The sequence below is a fragment of the Chiloscyllium plagiosum genome, unplaced genomic scaffold (genome assembly GCF_037043375.1).
Source record: "Chiloscyllium plagiosum isolate Xiang-an unplaced genomic scaffold, Cpla_swu_hap1 HiC_scaffold_49, whole genome shotgun sequence".
In the NCBI taxonomy this organism is placed as follows: Eukaryota; Metazoa; Chordata; class Chondrichthyes; order Orectolobiformes; family Hemiscylliidae; genus Chiloscyllium; species Chiloscyllium plagiosum.
The window spans coordinates 4,926,443-4,941,561 of NW_028270187.1; the positions used below are offsets into that span (position 1 = coordinate 4,926,443).

At 44.1% G+C, this 15,119-nt stretch overlaps 1 protein-coding gene across 1 annotated transcript in view; it reads right to left on the minus strand.

Moving 5' to 3' along the window:
* Positions 1 to 1,353: 1,353 nt before the first annotated feature.
* LOC148135419 (uncharacterized) overlaps positions 1,354 to 15,119 on the minus strand; it is a 30,797-nt gene continuing 17,031 nt past the window's right edge. The window contains exons 3-5 of the mRNA XM_087984740.1: positions 8,560 to 8,726; positions 8,388 to 8,469; positions 1,354 to 2,801 (exon numbers count right to left, since the gene is read on the minus strand). Coding sequence (XP_087840866.1) covers positions 2,746 to 2,801; positions 8,388 to 8,469; positions 8,560 to 8,726 — 305 coding nt within the window. The 3' untranslated portion in view covers positions 1,354 to 2,745. The remainder of the gene's footprint in view (positions 2,802 to 8,387; positions 8,470 to 8,559; positions 8,727 to 15,119) is intronic.

The window sequence follows — 15,119 nt, forward strand, 5'->3', positions numbered from 1 at the left end:
TTTGAACTCAGTATAAATCTGGAGTAAGAAAGAACATTTAAGATGATTGCATGATCATGCACAATTGTTATAAGAACCCATCTGATTCACTAATGTCCTTACCTGTTTTCAGTCTATATGTGGCTCAGGAGTCACATATAATGTTTCTGACTCTCAACTGTTCTCTGAAATGGAATTGAATCCATTCTCACCCCTCCTCAAAGGCAACTAGGATTAGATGCTAAATGCTGGCCAGCCTGTGATTTTCATGTCCCACAAGTAAATTTTTAAAATTTGCTTGTTTTGCTGAATGCAAGTGATTGGTTGGCTCTTGTAATTTAGTGGTAGTTTGGCACACTGACCTCTGCACTGCTGATGCCTAGTGTGCCAACTCACGAATGCCTCCTCCTAATGCGCCTTTCACCATGACCTCCCCCCCCGCCCCCCATTACCAAACCATCATCTCCCAGACCATCCATAGTCTCAGGGGATCTCACATCCACAGCCTCCAGCTGCATAGTTCGGGAACCCAGCACCGCCAGGTTTTATCTCTTACCCAAAATTCACAAACATGATTGAAATGGTCGATCCATCATCTCCACCTGCTCCTACCCCGCCGAACGTATGTCCTCATACCTTGATATCGTCCTGTACCTCTTTGTTCAGGAACTTCCACCTGCATTCGGTACACCACCCACACCCTGCACCCAAGCTATCGTTTCCCCGTCATCCAATGACTCATCTTCATCATGGGATTCCAGTCCCAATATCTGTCCATTCGTGGTGGTGAAGAACTCCAAGCTCTCCCTTCCATCCTCTCACACCGACCCAACCAGTGCCCTTCCACTGACACTCTCATTTCATTGGTGGAACTGGTCCTCACTCTCAACAAATTCTCCTTTGAGTCCTCCCATTTCCTTCAGACTAAAGGTGCAGCCGTGGGCACCCGCGTGGAAACCAGGTCTGACAGCCTCTTCGTTGGATACATCGAACAGTCCATCTTCCGCAGTTACATTAGCACCATTTCACCTTTTCCTCTGCTACATTGATGACTGTTTTGGTGCCACCTCGGGCTCCCACGAGCAGATTGAACAGTTCTTCAACTTTGCGAATGCTTTCCACCCTCTGCTCAATCCCAGGCACATCGCTCTCCGTTGCTAGACCTCTGCGTCTATATTTCCGGCAGCAGACTCAACATGGACATCTACTTCAAACTCACTGACTCCCACCGCTACCTGGACTACTCCTCTTCCTATCCCCTACCCCTGTCAAAACACAATCCCTCACTCCCAATTCCTCTGCCTCTGCCGTACCTGCTCCTAGGAGGAACAATTCCACTTCAGGACATCCCAGACAGCTTCCAGTATCAAGGACGACTATTTCCCTGTTTTTCAAAAATGCTCTCCAGCGTGTTTCCACCCCTTCTCCGCCCTTGAACCCTACTGCTTCAATCGTAACAAGGACGTAAACCTCGGTTTTCACCTTCCACTCCACTAATCTCCAGATACATCGCATTAGCCAGACATTTCTATCACCTACAATCAGATCGCATCAGTAGCGATATATTTCCTTCACCACTCATACCTCTGATCCACAGACACCATTTCCTCCATGACTCCCTTGTTAGGTCCACGGTCCCCACCAATGCACTCTTAACATTTGACATCTTCCTCTGCGACTGCAAGATGTGTATAAACTACATCCCAACTCCTCCTTCAACTTTTTCCAGGATTCCAAAGGATCTTATCACATATGGTAGAGGGTTCCCTGCACATCCAAGCACCTCATCTACTGCGTCCATTGCACTTGATGCCAACTCGTGTAATATTTCAGGGGACATCACTGGAACTCATGTACCAAACAATCCCATCGCCCTGTGGCCGAACACTTCAACTCCCTTTCCCACGCTACCAAGGACATTCAAGTCCTGGTCCTCCTCCACCAACAAATCCAAACCACCCAGCGACTGGAGGAAAAACACTTCAGCTTCTGCCTTCGGAACCTTCTACCACACAGCATCAAAATTGACTTCACTAGTTTCCTAATCTCCATTCCCTGCACCTCATTGCAGATCCAACCCTCTAACTCTGCACGTTGAAGTGTGCTTCATGTCCATCTTTCTTCCTTCCCAGTTATCTGCTCCACTCTTCAATCCAACCTTTTACTATCATCTCTAACCTGCATCTACCTTCCCAAAAAACTTACACATGCCTCCATCCCTCTTTATACTTTGCAGTCCCCTTCTCTCCTGTAACGACACACCCACACATTCCTGATGACGGACCTATGCTCGATACGTAGACTCTGGGATGCTGCCTGACCTTCTGTGCTTTGCAAGCACCACGCTTTTCGACCCTGTGTCGAGCATCGTCAGTCCTCACTTTCTCTCTTGTAATTCTTCGCTCGAGCTGGTACTAGAATCCTGTGTAACTAAAACCAATGTTATCGTTGAACTGCTTTTTTCTTGCAAAGAAAACATTTATCCATTCCTGATTGTCCATTCCTAATGTGATGAGCAGTTGGACTGTTGTAGCTTTATAATAGCATTCGGCAGTACAGATTCAATGGGTCAATGGGCTCGTGACACCCCAGGATTGGACGAGAAGCTTCACAGGCTCATGAATGTGTACGGGGGAGAGAGAGGGACCAGCTTTGGATAATGCAAAGTTGTGGAATAATTGGCAGGGAGCACAGGAAGCACACGTTGTAACCCACCTTCGGAAGGCACATTGGAAACAACAAGCGAGTGGATTCCCACATCGAACATCATAGCCCTGTTGTGGAGAGGCGAACAGTGTGTTTTGTCAGATCCTTTTTCTCCCCTGTGGAGGGTTAACAAAGGAGTTATGTATTGCCAGAATAACATGGAATGCATGTTAAGATGTTAGCTTGTGGACATCCTGCAAATATTGTGAAAGTATCTTCTGAATTAACCATAGGTTATGCGCCCATCTAATTGTGCACACAGAGTAGTTAGTTCAAAGAACGGGATGATCTTGAAATGAAAGACAAATAAGAATGCCTGAAATAAGCAAATTCAGTATACAGCTAGTTATTTTGGGGAAGGAATCATGAGGACGTAGTGGAATTAACACATTCAGCGCATCGATTATGCTCTACCATTCAATCACAGCTGATTGAGGTCGAGATACCTTTCTCTTGCCTATTCCTCATTCATCTCAATCCCCTGATCAATCGGGAATGTTCCCATCTCTGTCTTCAAGACGCTCATTGACTTGGTCTCCACAGTTCTCTGCAGCAATGAGTTCCCCAGATTCATCCTCACCCCTTCAGGCTGACGCGATGTCACGTCATCTCAGTTCTAAAGTGTCATCCCTACCTTTACCTTGAGGCCTGTAGAGAAAAGAATATGCCTGCAAGGGAAAGGGTGAATGGACAGCCAGGCGTAAAGTAGGAAGTAGGATGTTTAATGAAGAGAGCAGCCTGGTCGAAAATAATTGACCACTGGAGCCACCCATAACAGCTGGAAGGTGAGGACATGTGTTGCCAACTAAAGGGTACTCCTTATTTACTTCCAAACTTCAGCATGCATGGGATCAGTTACTTATTTAATAAACAAATAAAAAGGCCATTTCTGATTAGTGACAATGTAACCATTACCCCTTGACATTACCAGTGCCGATTTTATTCCATTAACCAAAGCACAGGGATTTCCTCAGCTTTAACCTGAACTTGACCAGACATACAAACACTAGAGCTCCTCTGGTATACAAGTTTGATTCCCTTACTTGAGGAGGGGTGTGAATGGTGAATTGGCCAACATTTGGCAGGCAGAGTTTGATGTGGTTAAATGTGAGGTTGGAAGATTGAAACGGTGACATTCTCTAAACAGAAAGAATCTTCAGAGTGCTTCAGTACAGAAGGATCTGGGTGTCGTTATGCATTTAACTGCAGAGAATGATCATATGGGATGTCGCTGACTGTCCAGCATTTATTGCCCATCCCCGGTTGCCTTTGAACTGATTAGTTTGCCAAGCCATTTTACAGGATAATTGAGAATCAGCCTTGCTGTGGATCTGGAGCCACGTGTGAGCCAGACCAGATAAGCATGACAGATTTTCTTCCCTGAATGGAATGAATCAGATAGCTTTTCCCAGTGCCAACTGGTAATGGTTCCAATTCTTAATTCCAGATTTTCTTATTTTATTGAAATCAAATTCCACCATTTGTTGTGGTGGTAGTTAAACCCAGGTTGCCCAGAACATTAGCTGAGTTTATGGATTAATATCCGTAGCGATATTACCGCGAGGCCAGCACCTCCTGGTGCACATTACTTAGCAATTTGGTATTAACTTGGCTGTATAATTCTCTTAGACAGAGGCACTATAGGATACCGTTTCCTTCTGTTACACTTTCTCATTGTTCAGTTGCTGAATTGTGTAACATGTTTTCCTCTGCTTTGAGGGTATATTGCATTTGTCGTGATAAAACATTTGGGTACAACAATCCATTGTGTAACAATATTCAAATGTGTGGTGATATTCTGATGAGTTAATCACTGAAACAATTGCGTACAAACACTGAATTCAGGGACGAAGGAATGAGAAATCAAAGATTCAGATGGAGTTATCTCACAAAAAACAACATTGGTTAGAAAACGGATTGAAGGAGAAAACACCAGTCTCCGAAAATTTCCACAGACACCAATTGCAGATCTGACACTCGAAAATTCCAAGAGGAAACAAATGCTTCTTATTTGATCTTATATAGTTGATAATGTCACTTTTAGCGAACTGTATGTAATTCTGGCTGCCCTGCTATAGGAAGAATACTTTTAAATTGGAAAGGGTGCAGAAAACAATTGGAAAGATGTTACTGGAACTGGAGGGTGTGAGTTATAAGGAGAGGCTTGATAGACTAGGACTTTTTTCCCTGTAGCGTAGGAGGTTGAGGGGTGGCCTTATAGAGGTTTACAAAATTATGAGAGGCATAGATCAGATGAATAGCAAAGATCCTTTTCCTAGGGTAGCAGAGTTCAAAATGAGAGGGCATAGGTAAAAGGGAAAAGCTGAAATATTTAAAAGGGACATGAGAGCAACCTTTTCATACAGAGTGTGGCTCATATTTGAAATGAACTGCCAAGGAAGTTGTAAATGCAGGTACAATATTTAAACGATATTTGGACAGAGAGAGGGAGACACAGAGAGGAAAGGAGAGAGAGTGAGGGAAAGGGAGGCAGGGACAGAGAGAGAGAGAGAGAAAAGTGCTGAGGGGGAGGGGAGAGAAAGGAAGGGAGAGGGAGAGTGAGAGAGGGAGAAGGGGAAGCATGGATTGCACTTTCATCTGAGGATTATTTTGCCTCAGGTGAGGGATGAGGTGGGGAAGGAGAATCCTTCATGGTAACCTCGGTCAATGTTGGGATTCAACCATGTTGTTGGCATCACTCTACGTTAGCAAAGCAGCCACCCAGGTAACTGCCTTCTGATGTAATGGGTAACACGCGAAGGAAGAAAACAGAAGCAAGCGTAAGGGAACATCAAAGTTTCAAAACCAAGCAATAATGCTCATTTTACCTGTCTGTGGCAAGCCGTTTGTAAAATGTTCGACAATGATGACCACCATCACAATGGGAGAAAGTGAGGACTGCAGATGCTCGAGGTCAGAGCTGAAAATGTGTTGCTAGAAAAGCGCAGCAGGTCAGGCAGCATCCAAGGAGCAGGAGAATCGACGTTTCGGGCATGATTCCTGAAGAAGGGCTCATGCCCGAAACATCGATTCTCCTGCCCCTTGGATGCTGCCTGACCTGCTGCGCTTTTCCAGCAACACATTTCCAGCACCATCACAATGGGCACGAAGAGACTGAGACAGAGATGAATCAAAGTCCATTGTAGTGTTATCGTGTTCTGTGCAAGGAGAATAACTCAGTTTAGATCGCTGTCTGCTTGTGAGCTCGAGAGGCTCAGAGAAATGATCGGGGAGCAGAGGAATACCCAATTCGATTCGAACTACATTGGATCAGTTACAATGAGTGTCAACGAATTATGGAAGTAGGGATAGATGGAAGTGTTGGAATGTAATCATGTTCTCCATAACATCGAGGGAAGGAGGCTTAGGATTGGACACAACTGTTCAATAGAAGGGATTCATAGAGAACAGAATACATATAATATAGTAGAGGCCCTTGAGCCAATGGAGTCTATCATGCAAAGAAAATCAATACCTATGTTTCTCTGAGTTTCTTGCACCTGTATTGGGGGAGAGAGAGCTGGGTGTGTGGTGAGAAAGTGTGACTTGGAGCATGTGGAGTTGGATTGGTGGGGAGGGGGGTGTTTGGGGTGGGGACAGGAGGTGTCTGAGAGGGTTCGGGAAGTTGATGGGGGTGGGATGGGGTTGGGTGTAGTTCACCTGTATTGGGGGAGGGGTGCTGGCCGGTGGATGCATGTTGTTTGGGGTTGATAGGGGGCAGGCATGGGTGGGTGGGCATGGGTAGGTACGTGGGTGGCAAGGGATGAAGAAGTGTGTGTATGGTAGTCGGTGGTTGGGGCTGTTTGGGGTTTCATCATTTCTCATGAGGATTCATTGTATGTCCTTTGTAGCTGGGACAAATGTCACATTAACTGACAAAGCACCAAAGACTTTACAGGATTTGACAGCGTAGAAATGGAAAAGATAGCATGACTTGTGTGAGAGATTTAGACTACGACATCCAGCTTAAAGACCACGGTACTGAGGTGAAGAAAGTGCTGATATTTATCTAAGTTCCGCCAGGATTTGTGTAATTTGGTCTTCTTTGAGACAGTCAATGTCGGCTGATTATTTTTTTGACTGACAAGTGTGTAATGCATCATTACAAATAGACATGTGTTTCAGGAAACAGACTGGAATGGACATTGTTATTGGAGGACATCAAAAGGGACCATCTCTGGTTAGTCGCAAAGGAAGACAGACAGCTCTGCACACTGACCCCTGAATCTGCTTTATAACGGTTCCAGATGATGAGTACCGAGAGGTAGGACATCGCTTGATACCAAGGGAGCTCATACTCAACAAGCTCCATAGGAAGGGTCATTAGTTATTTCCCACGATGGTTAAAGGGCTTCTCACAACAGGAATGTTGAAACTACATTGAGGCCAGGAGTGCAGACCTCAAATCATACACTGCTTCTCCAATTCAAAATATTTAACATACATAGTTAAATCGTAATTTGATACTTGGATCGCCAAATAAATGTTTTACATAACATTATCAATTAATACCATGATCACAGTCCGTGATTCTGGAACTGTATCAAACGTTAGTTGAGTCACACAGCGGGATGATTATATCCAATTTTCGAATCCACGTTCAACGAGGTATATGATAGTACTGGGAGAGGGTGCAGAGGGAGATTTACCAGGATGTTGCCTTGGGGACTGGGGAGTTTCAGTGATGGAGAGAGTTTGGACATGCTGGGGTTGTTTTCCTTAGAGGGGAGGACATTGAGGGGACGGGGAGGGGGTTATATGACAGAGATGTATAAAATGATGAGGATGATTATTTGGGTAGGCAGGAGGAAACCTTCCCATCTTGTTGGAGGGATCAATGAGTAAGGGAAGGGAATAGATCGAAGGTAAGGGGGGGGGGGGGGGGAGGTGTCGAGGGGGATGAGAGGGAAATATTAGCACCCAGAGGCTGGTGGGGAATTTGGACTCACTGCCTGTAAGGATTGGAGAGGCAGAAACCCTAATCACATTAAATAATAATTTAGATGTGTACTTGTGATGCCAAGGCTATGGGGCAAGTGCTAGGAAAACAGGTTGGAAAAGTTACGTGCATGCTCGGGCCAAGCACAAAATCGATGGGTGGAAGTGTCTGTTTCTGTACTGTAGCCTTGTATGAATCTATGACATTCAATTTCACAATCTCTACACACATGATGAAGGCATTTCATGATTAATTCACTAATTGTTATTTTTAAAAATTATTTCTTCCCCTCTGTTGGATAATCATGTAGAGGTTCCACCTGCTCTGATAAATTCACAAATTTCCATTTTTCTATCCAACTCAAAAGAAAGTGATGAACCGTTATTTCATATTGTGACACCAATGATTTTGAAAATTTTGAAAATACTTACGCAGTTCTCTGTCAAAACCCAGGCTTTATATCCTAGTTAACAATGGCAGCATTATTTGGCATTGTTTGTGCATCAAAATGAAGTCCGCCAGTTCATACACGTAGACGACTGTTAGGAGAAGGGGCATATAACCCAAACTCAGATCTTTGATCCAATTTCAATAAGTAAAAACGAGAGCATGTGACTGGCTTAAACCTAAAAGCACCAAGAATCGCTAAGCAGTTTTTTTTTTGTAAATGTCATATTGGATAAAAAAATAAACTAGCAGTTTCCACTGCCTGCATGCATCTATGAAAAGAAGGACGATTTGAGATATATGAACATGTAATTACCTTTTGATGCGTGATCCTCCTTTCTTTTCTCTGTGACTTGAACAGATTGGCTGGACGGGGAAAGCACGCCACGTCCATTAACCTTTGTATGATACCAATAACTTTAGTCTCCAGCAGAATATTGCTCATGGACATTTATAGTAAAGACTGCGGTATCTTTAAGACCAGTCACCTGACGATCCTGACGATCCTGTCGAGAACCTTCCCTCCAACTGTTGTACAAGAAGAATATTCCTCCTCTGGGCCGAATGTCACCTTTGCAGGAAATCACGACATCCTTTCTATTTGAATTGACACCGGAATCTGACAGCATTTTGATTGTTGGTTTCGAGAATTGATCTGTCACATGGTTTTAAAATAAAGACTTTTACAAAAATTTTTACATATCCCTTTTAAAGCAAAATACTTGAAAGGAGAAAGGTGCAGAAGAAAACAATTGCAAAGTCCTGAGAGAAATCCTAACAGCAACAATTCTCAAAACAAATATACAAAACATGACAATATAGAAGTAGCATAAAAATACTTAAATCACACCATCCCTTATCATAATACAGCACAGAACACAATATAATGTTACCCTTGAGTGAAATAATATTTATTATTCACAAAAATGCACCATGTGGGGGTATCATAAATGCTTCACAGTTTGTGACAGGGTAATATTACAATACAATTGTAACACTGAAAAAATGCAACGACAGCAGTCAGAAATAGGAAAGGTGCAGTCACCTTGTTGGGTGTTTACTATAGGCCCCCCAATAGCAGCAGAGTTGTGAAGAAACAGACTGGGATACAGATTTTGGAAAGGCGCAGAAGACACAGGATAGTAGTCATGGGCGATTTCAACTTCCCAAATATTGATTGGAAGCTCTTTAGATCAAATAGATTGGATGGGGCAGTGTTTGCGCAATGTGTCCAGGAGGCTTTTCTAACTCAGTATGTAGATTGTCCGACCAGAGGGGAGGCCATATTGGATTTGGTAATCGTTAATGAACCGGGACAAGTGATGGGCTTGTTAGTGGGTGAACATTTTGGTGATGGTGACCACAATTCTGTGACTTTCACCTTGGAAATGGAGAGAGATAGGTGCGTGCAACAGGGTAGGTTTTACAATTGGGGGAAGGGTAAATACGATGCTGTAAGACAGGATCTGAGGAGCATAAGTTGGGAGCATAGGCTGTCAGGGAAGGATGTCGTGGAAATGTGGAACTTTTTCAAGGAACAGATACGACGTGTCCTTGATATGTATGTACCTGTCAGGCTGGAAAGAAATGGTCGTGTGAGGGAACCTTGGTTGACGAGGGAGGTTGAATGTCTTGTAAAGAGGAAGAAGGAGGCTTACATAAGGTTGAGGAAACAGGGTTCAGACAGAGCAGTAGAGGGATACAGGATAGCCTGAAGGGAGCTGAAGAAAGGGATTAGGAGAGCTAAAAGAGGGCATGAAAAATCTTTGGCGGATAGGATCAAGGATAACCCAAAGGCATTTTATGCGTATGTGAGAAACATGAGAATGACGAGAACGGAGGTAGGTCCAATCAAGGACATTAGTGGGAGACTGTGTATTGAGTGAGAAGAGATAGGAGAGGTCTTGAATGAGTACTTTTCTTCAGTATTTACGAACGAGAGGGACCGTATTGTTGAAGAGGAGAGTGTGAAACGGACTGATAAGCTAGAGGAGATACTTGTTAGGAAGGAAGATGTGTTGGACATTTTGAACAACTTGAGGATAGACAAGTCCATCGGGCCTGACGAGATATATCCTAGGTTTATGTGGGAAGCAAGAAAGGAAATTGCAGAGCCGTTGGCAATGATCTTTTCGTCTTCACTGTCAACGGGGGTGGTACCAGGGGACTGGAGAGTGGCGAATGTTGTGCCCCTGTTCAAAAAAGGGAATAGGGATAACCCCGGGAATTACAGGCCAGTTAGTCTTACTTCGGTGGTAGCAAAGTAATGGAAAGGGTACTGAGGGATAGGATTTATGAGTATCTGGAAAGACACTGCTTGATTAGGGACAGCCAGCATGGATTTGTGAAGGGTAGGTCTTGCCTTACAAGTATTATTGAATTCTTTGAGGAGGTGACTAAGCATGTGGATGAGGGTAGAGCAGTGGATGTAGTATACAAGGATTTTAGTAAGGCATTTGATAAGGTTCCCCATGGTAGGCTTATGCGGAAAGTCAGGAGGCATGGGATAGTGGGAAATTTGGCCAATTGGATAGAAAACTGGCTAACCGGTCGAAGGCAGAGAGTGGTGGTAGATGGAAAATATTCAGCCTGGAGCCCAGTTACAAGTGGAGTTCCGTAGGGATGAGTTCTGGGTCCTCTGCTGTTTGTAATTTTTATTAATGACTTGGAAGAGGGAGTCGAAGGGTGGGTCAGTAAATTTGCAGATGATACGAAGATTGGTGGAGTTGTGGATAGTGAGGAGGGCTGTTGTCGGCTGCAAAGGGACTTAGATATGATGCAGAGCTGGGCTGAGGAGTGGCAGATGGAATTCAAACCTGCCAAGTGTGAGGTTGTCCATTTTGGAAAGACAAATAAGAATGCGGAATACAGGGTTAACGGTAGGGTTCTTAGTGAGGTGGAGGAACAGAGGGATCTTGGGGTCTATGTTCATAGATCTTTGAAAGTTGCCACTCAGGTGGATAGAGCTTGTAAGAAGGCCTATGGTGTATTAGCGTTCATTAGCAGAGGGATTGAATTCAAGAGTTGTGAAGTGATGTTGCAACTGTACAGGACTTTGGTTAGGCCACATTTCGAGTACTGTGTGCAGTTCTGGTCGCCTCACTTTAGGAAAGATGTGGAAGCTTTGGAGAGGATGCAGAGAAGATTTACCAGGATGTTGCCTGGAATGGAGAATAGGTCGTACGAGGATAGGTTGAGAGTGCTAGGCCTTTTCTCGTTGGAACGGCGAAGGATGAGGGGTGACTTGATAGAGATTTATAAGATGATCAGAGGAATAGATAGAGTAGACAGTCAGAAACTTTTTCCCTGGGTGCAACAGAGTGTTACAAGGGGACCCAAATTTAAGGTGAAGGGTGGAAGGTATAGGGGAGATGTCAGGGGTGGGTTCTTTACCCAGAGAGTGGTGGGGGCATGGAATGCGCTGCCTGTGGGAGTGGTAGAGTCAGAATCTTTGGTGACCTTTAAGCGGCAATTGGATAGGTACATGGATGGGTGCTTAAGCTAGGACAAATGTTCGGCACAACATCGTGGGCCAAAGGGCCTGTTCTGTGCTGTATTGTTCTATGTTCTATGTTCTATGACAATATTTCAAAGGGTTTATAGGTGTGAGAATTTGGAGTCACCATAAACCTGAATGATTGCAGCTTTCCACTCTTGGTATTTCTTTTGTAGAATCAGATTTAATCTAACCTCAGTAACTACTCTTCTGCAAATGAAAACAAGTCTCTGTATGAAAACAGAGGAGAGATCAAAAGCAACAAAAATGCCTTGACTCAAACATTAATGATCAGCTCTCAAAAGCAGGTACATTTCCAGTGGCAGAAGGCGAGAAGGAGGAAAGAGATTCAGAGAGGTAAACTAATAAATTTGCCTGGGGGTGGGAGAAGACCAGGAGTTCCCTTCCATCAGCTCCAGGGAAGAACAAAGACTTTTGGTTCTGAACATCACCTGAGACCTCCACCAAAGGACACACAATCCATGGGGTCGTGGGAGTGTGCAGGCTCCACAAGTCCATCCTACAAAATGGCTCCTGCATGCAGAAACAGTTCACACCTGCTCCATGGCTCATATATGTCCTTCCTTTGCATAATTAATTATTGCACCATATCGATATTGCTGTTTCTCGATTAACTCTCAGAAAGTTGTTACGAAAGGCCCACTGCCTATAATTGGTGAACGTCGTCAGAAACCTTTCGAAAAACTAACACTGTTAACTTTACAAAACATTGCAATGGACTGTACTGAGATGTATGTTCTGGAACATCGTATTTGTGGTTGCTGACAGCAGTCTACAACCTACTCCATGCAGGAGTGATGATGCATTTAATGTGGAACACACCTCTGCAATCAGTCTTGAGACAGGACAGCCCAGGCCTCGCTCATCGTAGCCAGTGAGTTGAAGCAGGCCTACCTCAAGAACATGCTCCCAAATATCATCACAACATCTGCTGTTCCACTGGAGTGCTGAACATCCTTGCTCATTGTGAGACAACCATCAAAGATGCCTAACGTCCCATCCTGTCTGCATTTAGAAGAATCAGATCAAAACTCTTCCTTGATTACAAGGAGAAATCGAGGAGTGAGGACCCAGCAGAAAGAGTAGTGCAGTGTTGGTCTGAGGCAATGGAACGCTTTCTGGGGGACTGCTTAGAATCGTTGGACTGATCTATATTAAAGAACTCAGCAGCCAACCTACACAAGCATGCCACCACTGTTACTGTTACCTTCATTAGTGAGCGTGTAGAAGATTGTGAGCCAAAGACATTAATCTGAATGTGCTTCAACTGAAACTTTGGATGAATGAAGAGATGCACGCCCAACTGAAGTCCAGGTCCGAAACATTCAAGTCGGGCAACTCTAATGTATGCGGTACAACCAGGGTATGACACCCATAAGGCCAGAGATGCCAAGATGCAAAACCAAACTAAACTTTGCACCTCGACCAGCCACACGGACACCAACCATTTGTAACAAGGCTAGCAAACCATAATGGGCTCTGAAACAATTTGAATATACTTGTGCACAACATACTTCTGTACTGAATGTGTCAAATACTTTGTGCTTGCTTTGAACAGAAGGTAGGTCAGAATGTCACCTGTCGCAACAGTGCCAGATGCACCTGGACCCACTGACACCACTGCAGATGTTAGATCAGCTCGCTCGAGAGTGAACCCACAGAAGGTAAATGACCTGAACGGAGTCCCCTGCCATGCAGTCAGATCCTAAATGTACCAGCTGGAGGGAGTTCTCACCGAAATCTTTAACCTCTCCTTCCTATGACATGACATTCCCAGCTGCTTGAAGAGGACCACTACCATCCTGGTGCCAAAAGAAAATCATGCAGCGTTCCTCAATGACTAATGCCCAGTAGTTCTGAGCTCCATAATTATGACGCATTTCAAGGGGTTAGTCAGGCCTCACAATAACCTCCAGCCTCCCAGACTGGCTTGATTGCTTGCAATTAACTGGGCGACACAGCAGTTTTGCAGCAGAAATCACCTCCCTGAACCTACACTCATCCCTGGAACATCTGGATAAAAATGATACCTACTTCAGGCTCCTACTTACTGACTGCAGCTCTACCTTCAACGCCATGATTCCAAACAAATTCATCTCTAAACTCTGAGACATAGTTCTCGGCTCCCCGCTCTGCAACTGGATCCTGGACTTAATGGCCCATGGACTGGAATCAGTTAGAATGTGTAACAACACATTCTGCACCACAATACTCAATACAGGTGCCAAACATTGCTGCGTACTCAACTTCCTTCGTTACCTCTTGAATATTCACGACTGTGGAAACAAATTTTGAACCAAATCCATTTGCAAGTATGCTGACGACACCACCGTCGTAGTTCGGATCTCAAACAACATGAAACAAAAGACAGAAAATAGATCGAGTGCTTAGCAGCATTGTGTAAAGACAACAATCTCTACCAAACCATCAGCAACACCAAAGAGCTGACCATTGACTTCATGAAGCAGAGTGGAAGGTACACTTCTGTCTTCATCAATGGAGTTGAGGTAGAGATGGTCGAGGGTGACAAGTTCAAGGGAGTGATGGTCATCAGCAATCTACCCTGGTCCTCCAATGTAAACATGAAGGTCAAGAAAGCACAACAGTGTCTCTACTTCCTCAGGAAGACAAGGATAATTTAACGAGATTCTTCACGAGTAATTTACATCCGTATTCACTGAGGAGAGGGACATGACTGATGTTGAGGTTAGGGATAGATGTTTGATTATTCGAAGTCAAGTTAGCATAAGGAGAGAGGAAGTGTAGTGTATTCTAAAAGGCATTAAGGTGGACAAGTCTCTAGGTCCAGATTGCATTTATCCTAGGTTTCCGGCGGAAGCAAGATAGGAAATAACTGGGGCCTTAATAGATATCTTTGCAGCATCCTTGAACATGGGTGAGGTCCTGGAGGAGTGGAGAATTGATAATGTTGTCCCATATTTGAAGAAGGATGGCAAGGATAATCCAAGTAATTATATAGACAAGTCAGCCTTATGTCAGTGGTTGGGAAGCTGCTAGAGAATATACTGAGAGATAGGATCTATTCCCATTTGGAAGAAAATTGACGCATCATTGACAGGCAACATGGTTTTGTGCACGGAAGACCATGTCTTGTCAAATTAATATAATTCTTTGAGTCAGTGACAAAGTTGGTTGATGAGGGAAGGACTGTTGATGTTGTATACATGGACTCCAGTAAGTCAGTTGATAAGGTACCTCATGATAGACTGTTGGAGAAAGTGAAGTTGCATGGGGTCCAGGGTAATGAACTGGCTAGGCAACAGGAGATAGAGAGTAACAGTAGAAGGGTGTTTCTCAAAAGGAAGAACTATAACTAGTGGTGTTCCACCGGGATCTGTACTGGGACCAATGTTGTTTGTAATACAAATGATCTGGAGAAAGGTATAGGTGGTCTGATTGGCACGTTTGCAGATGACACTAAGATTGATGGAGTAGCAGACATTGAAGGGAACTGTGAAAGAATACAGACGAATATAAATATATTGGAGAGTTGGACAGAGAATTGGCAGA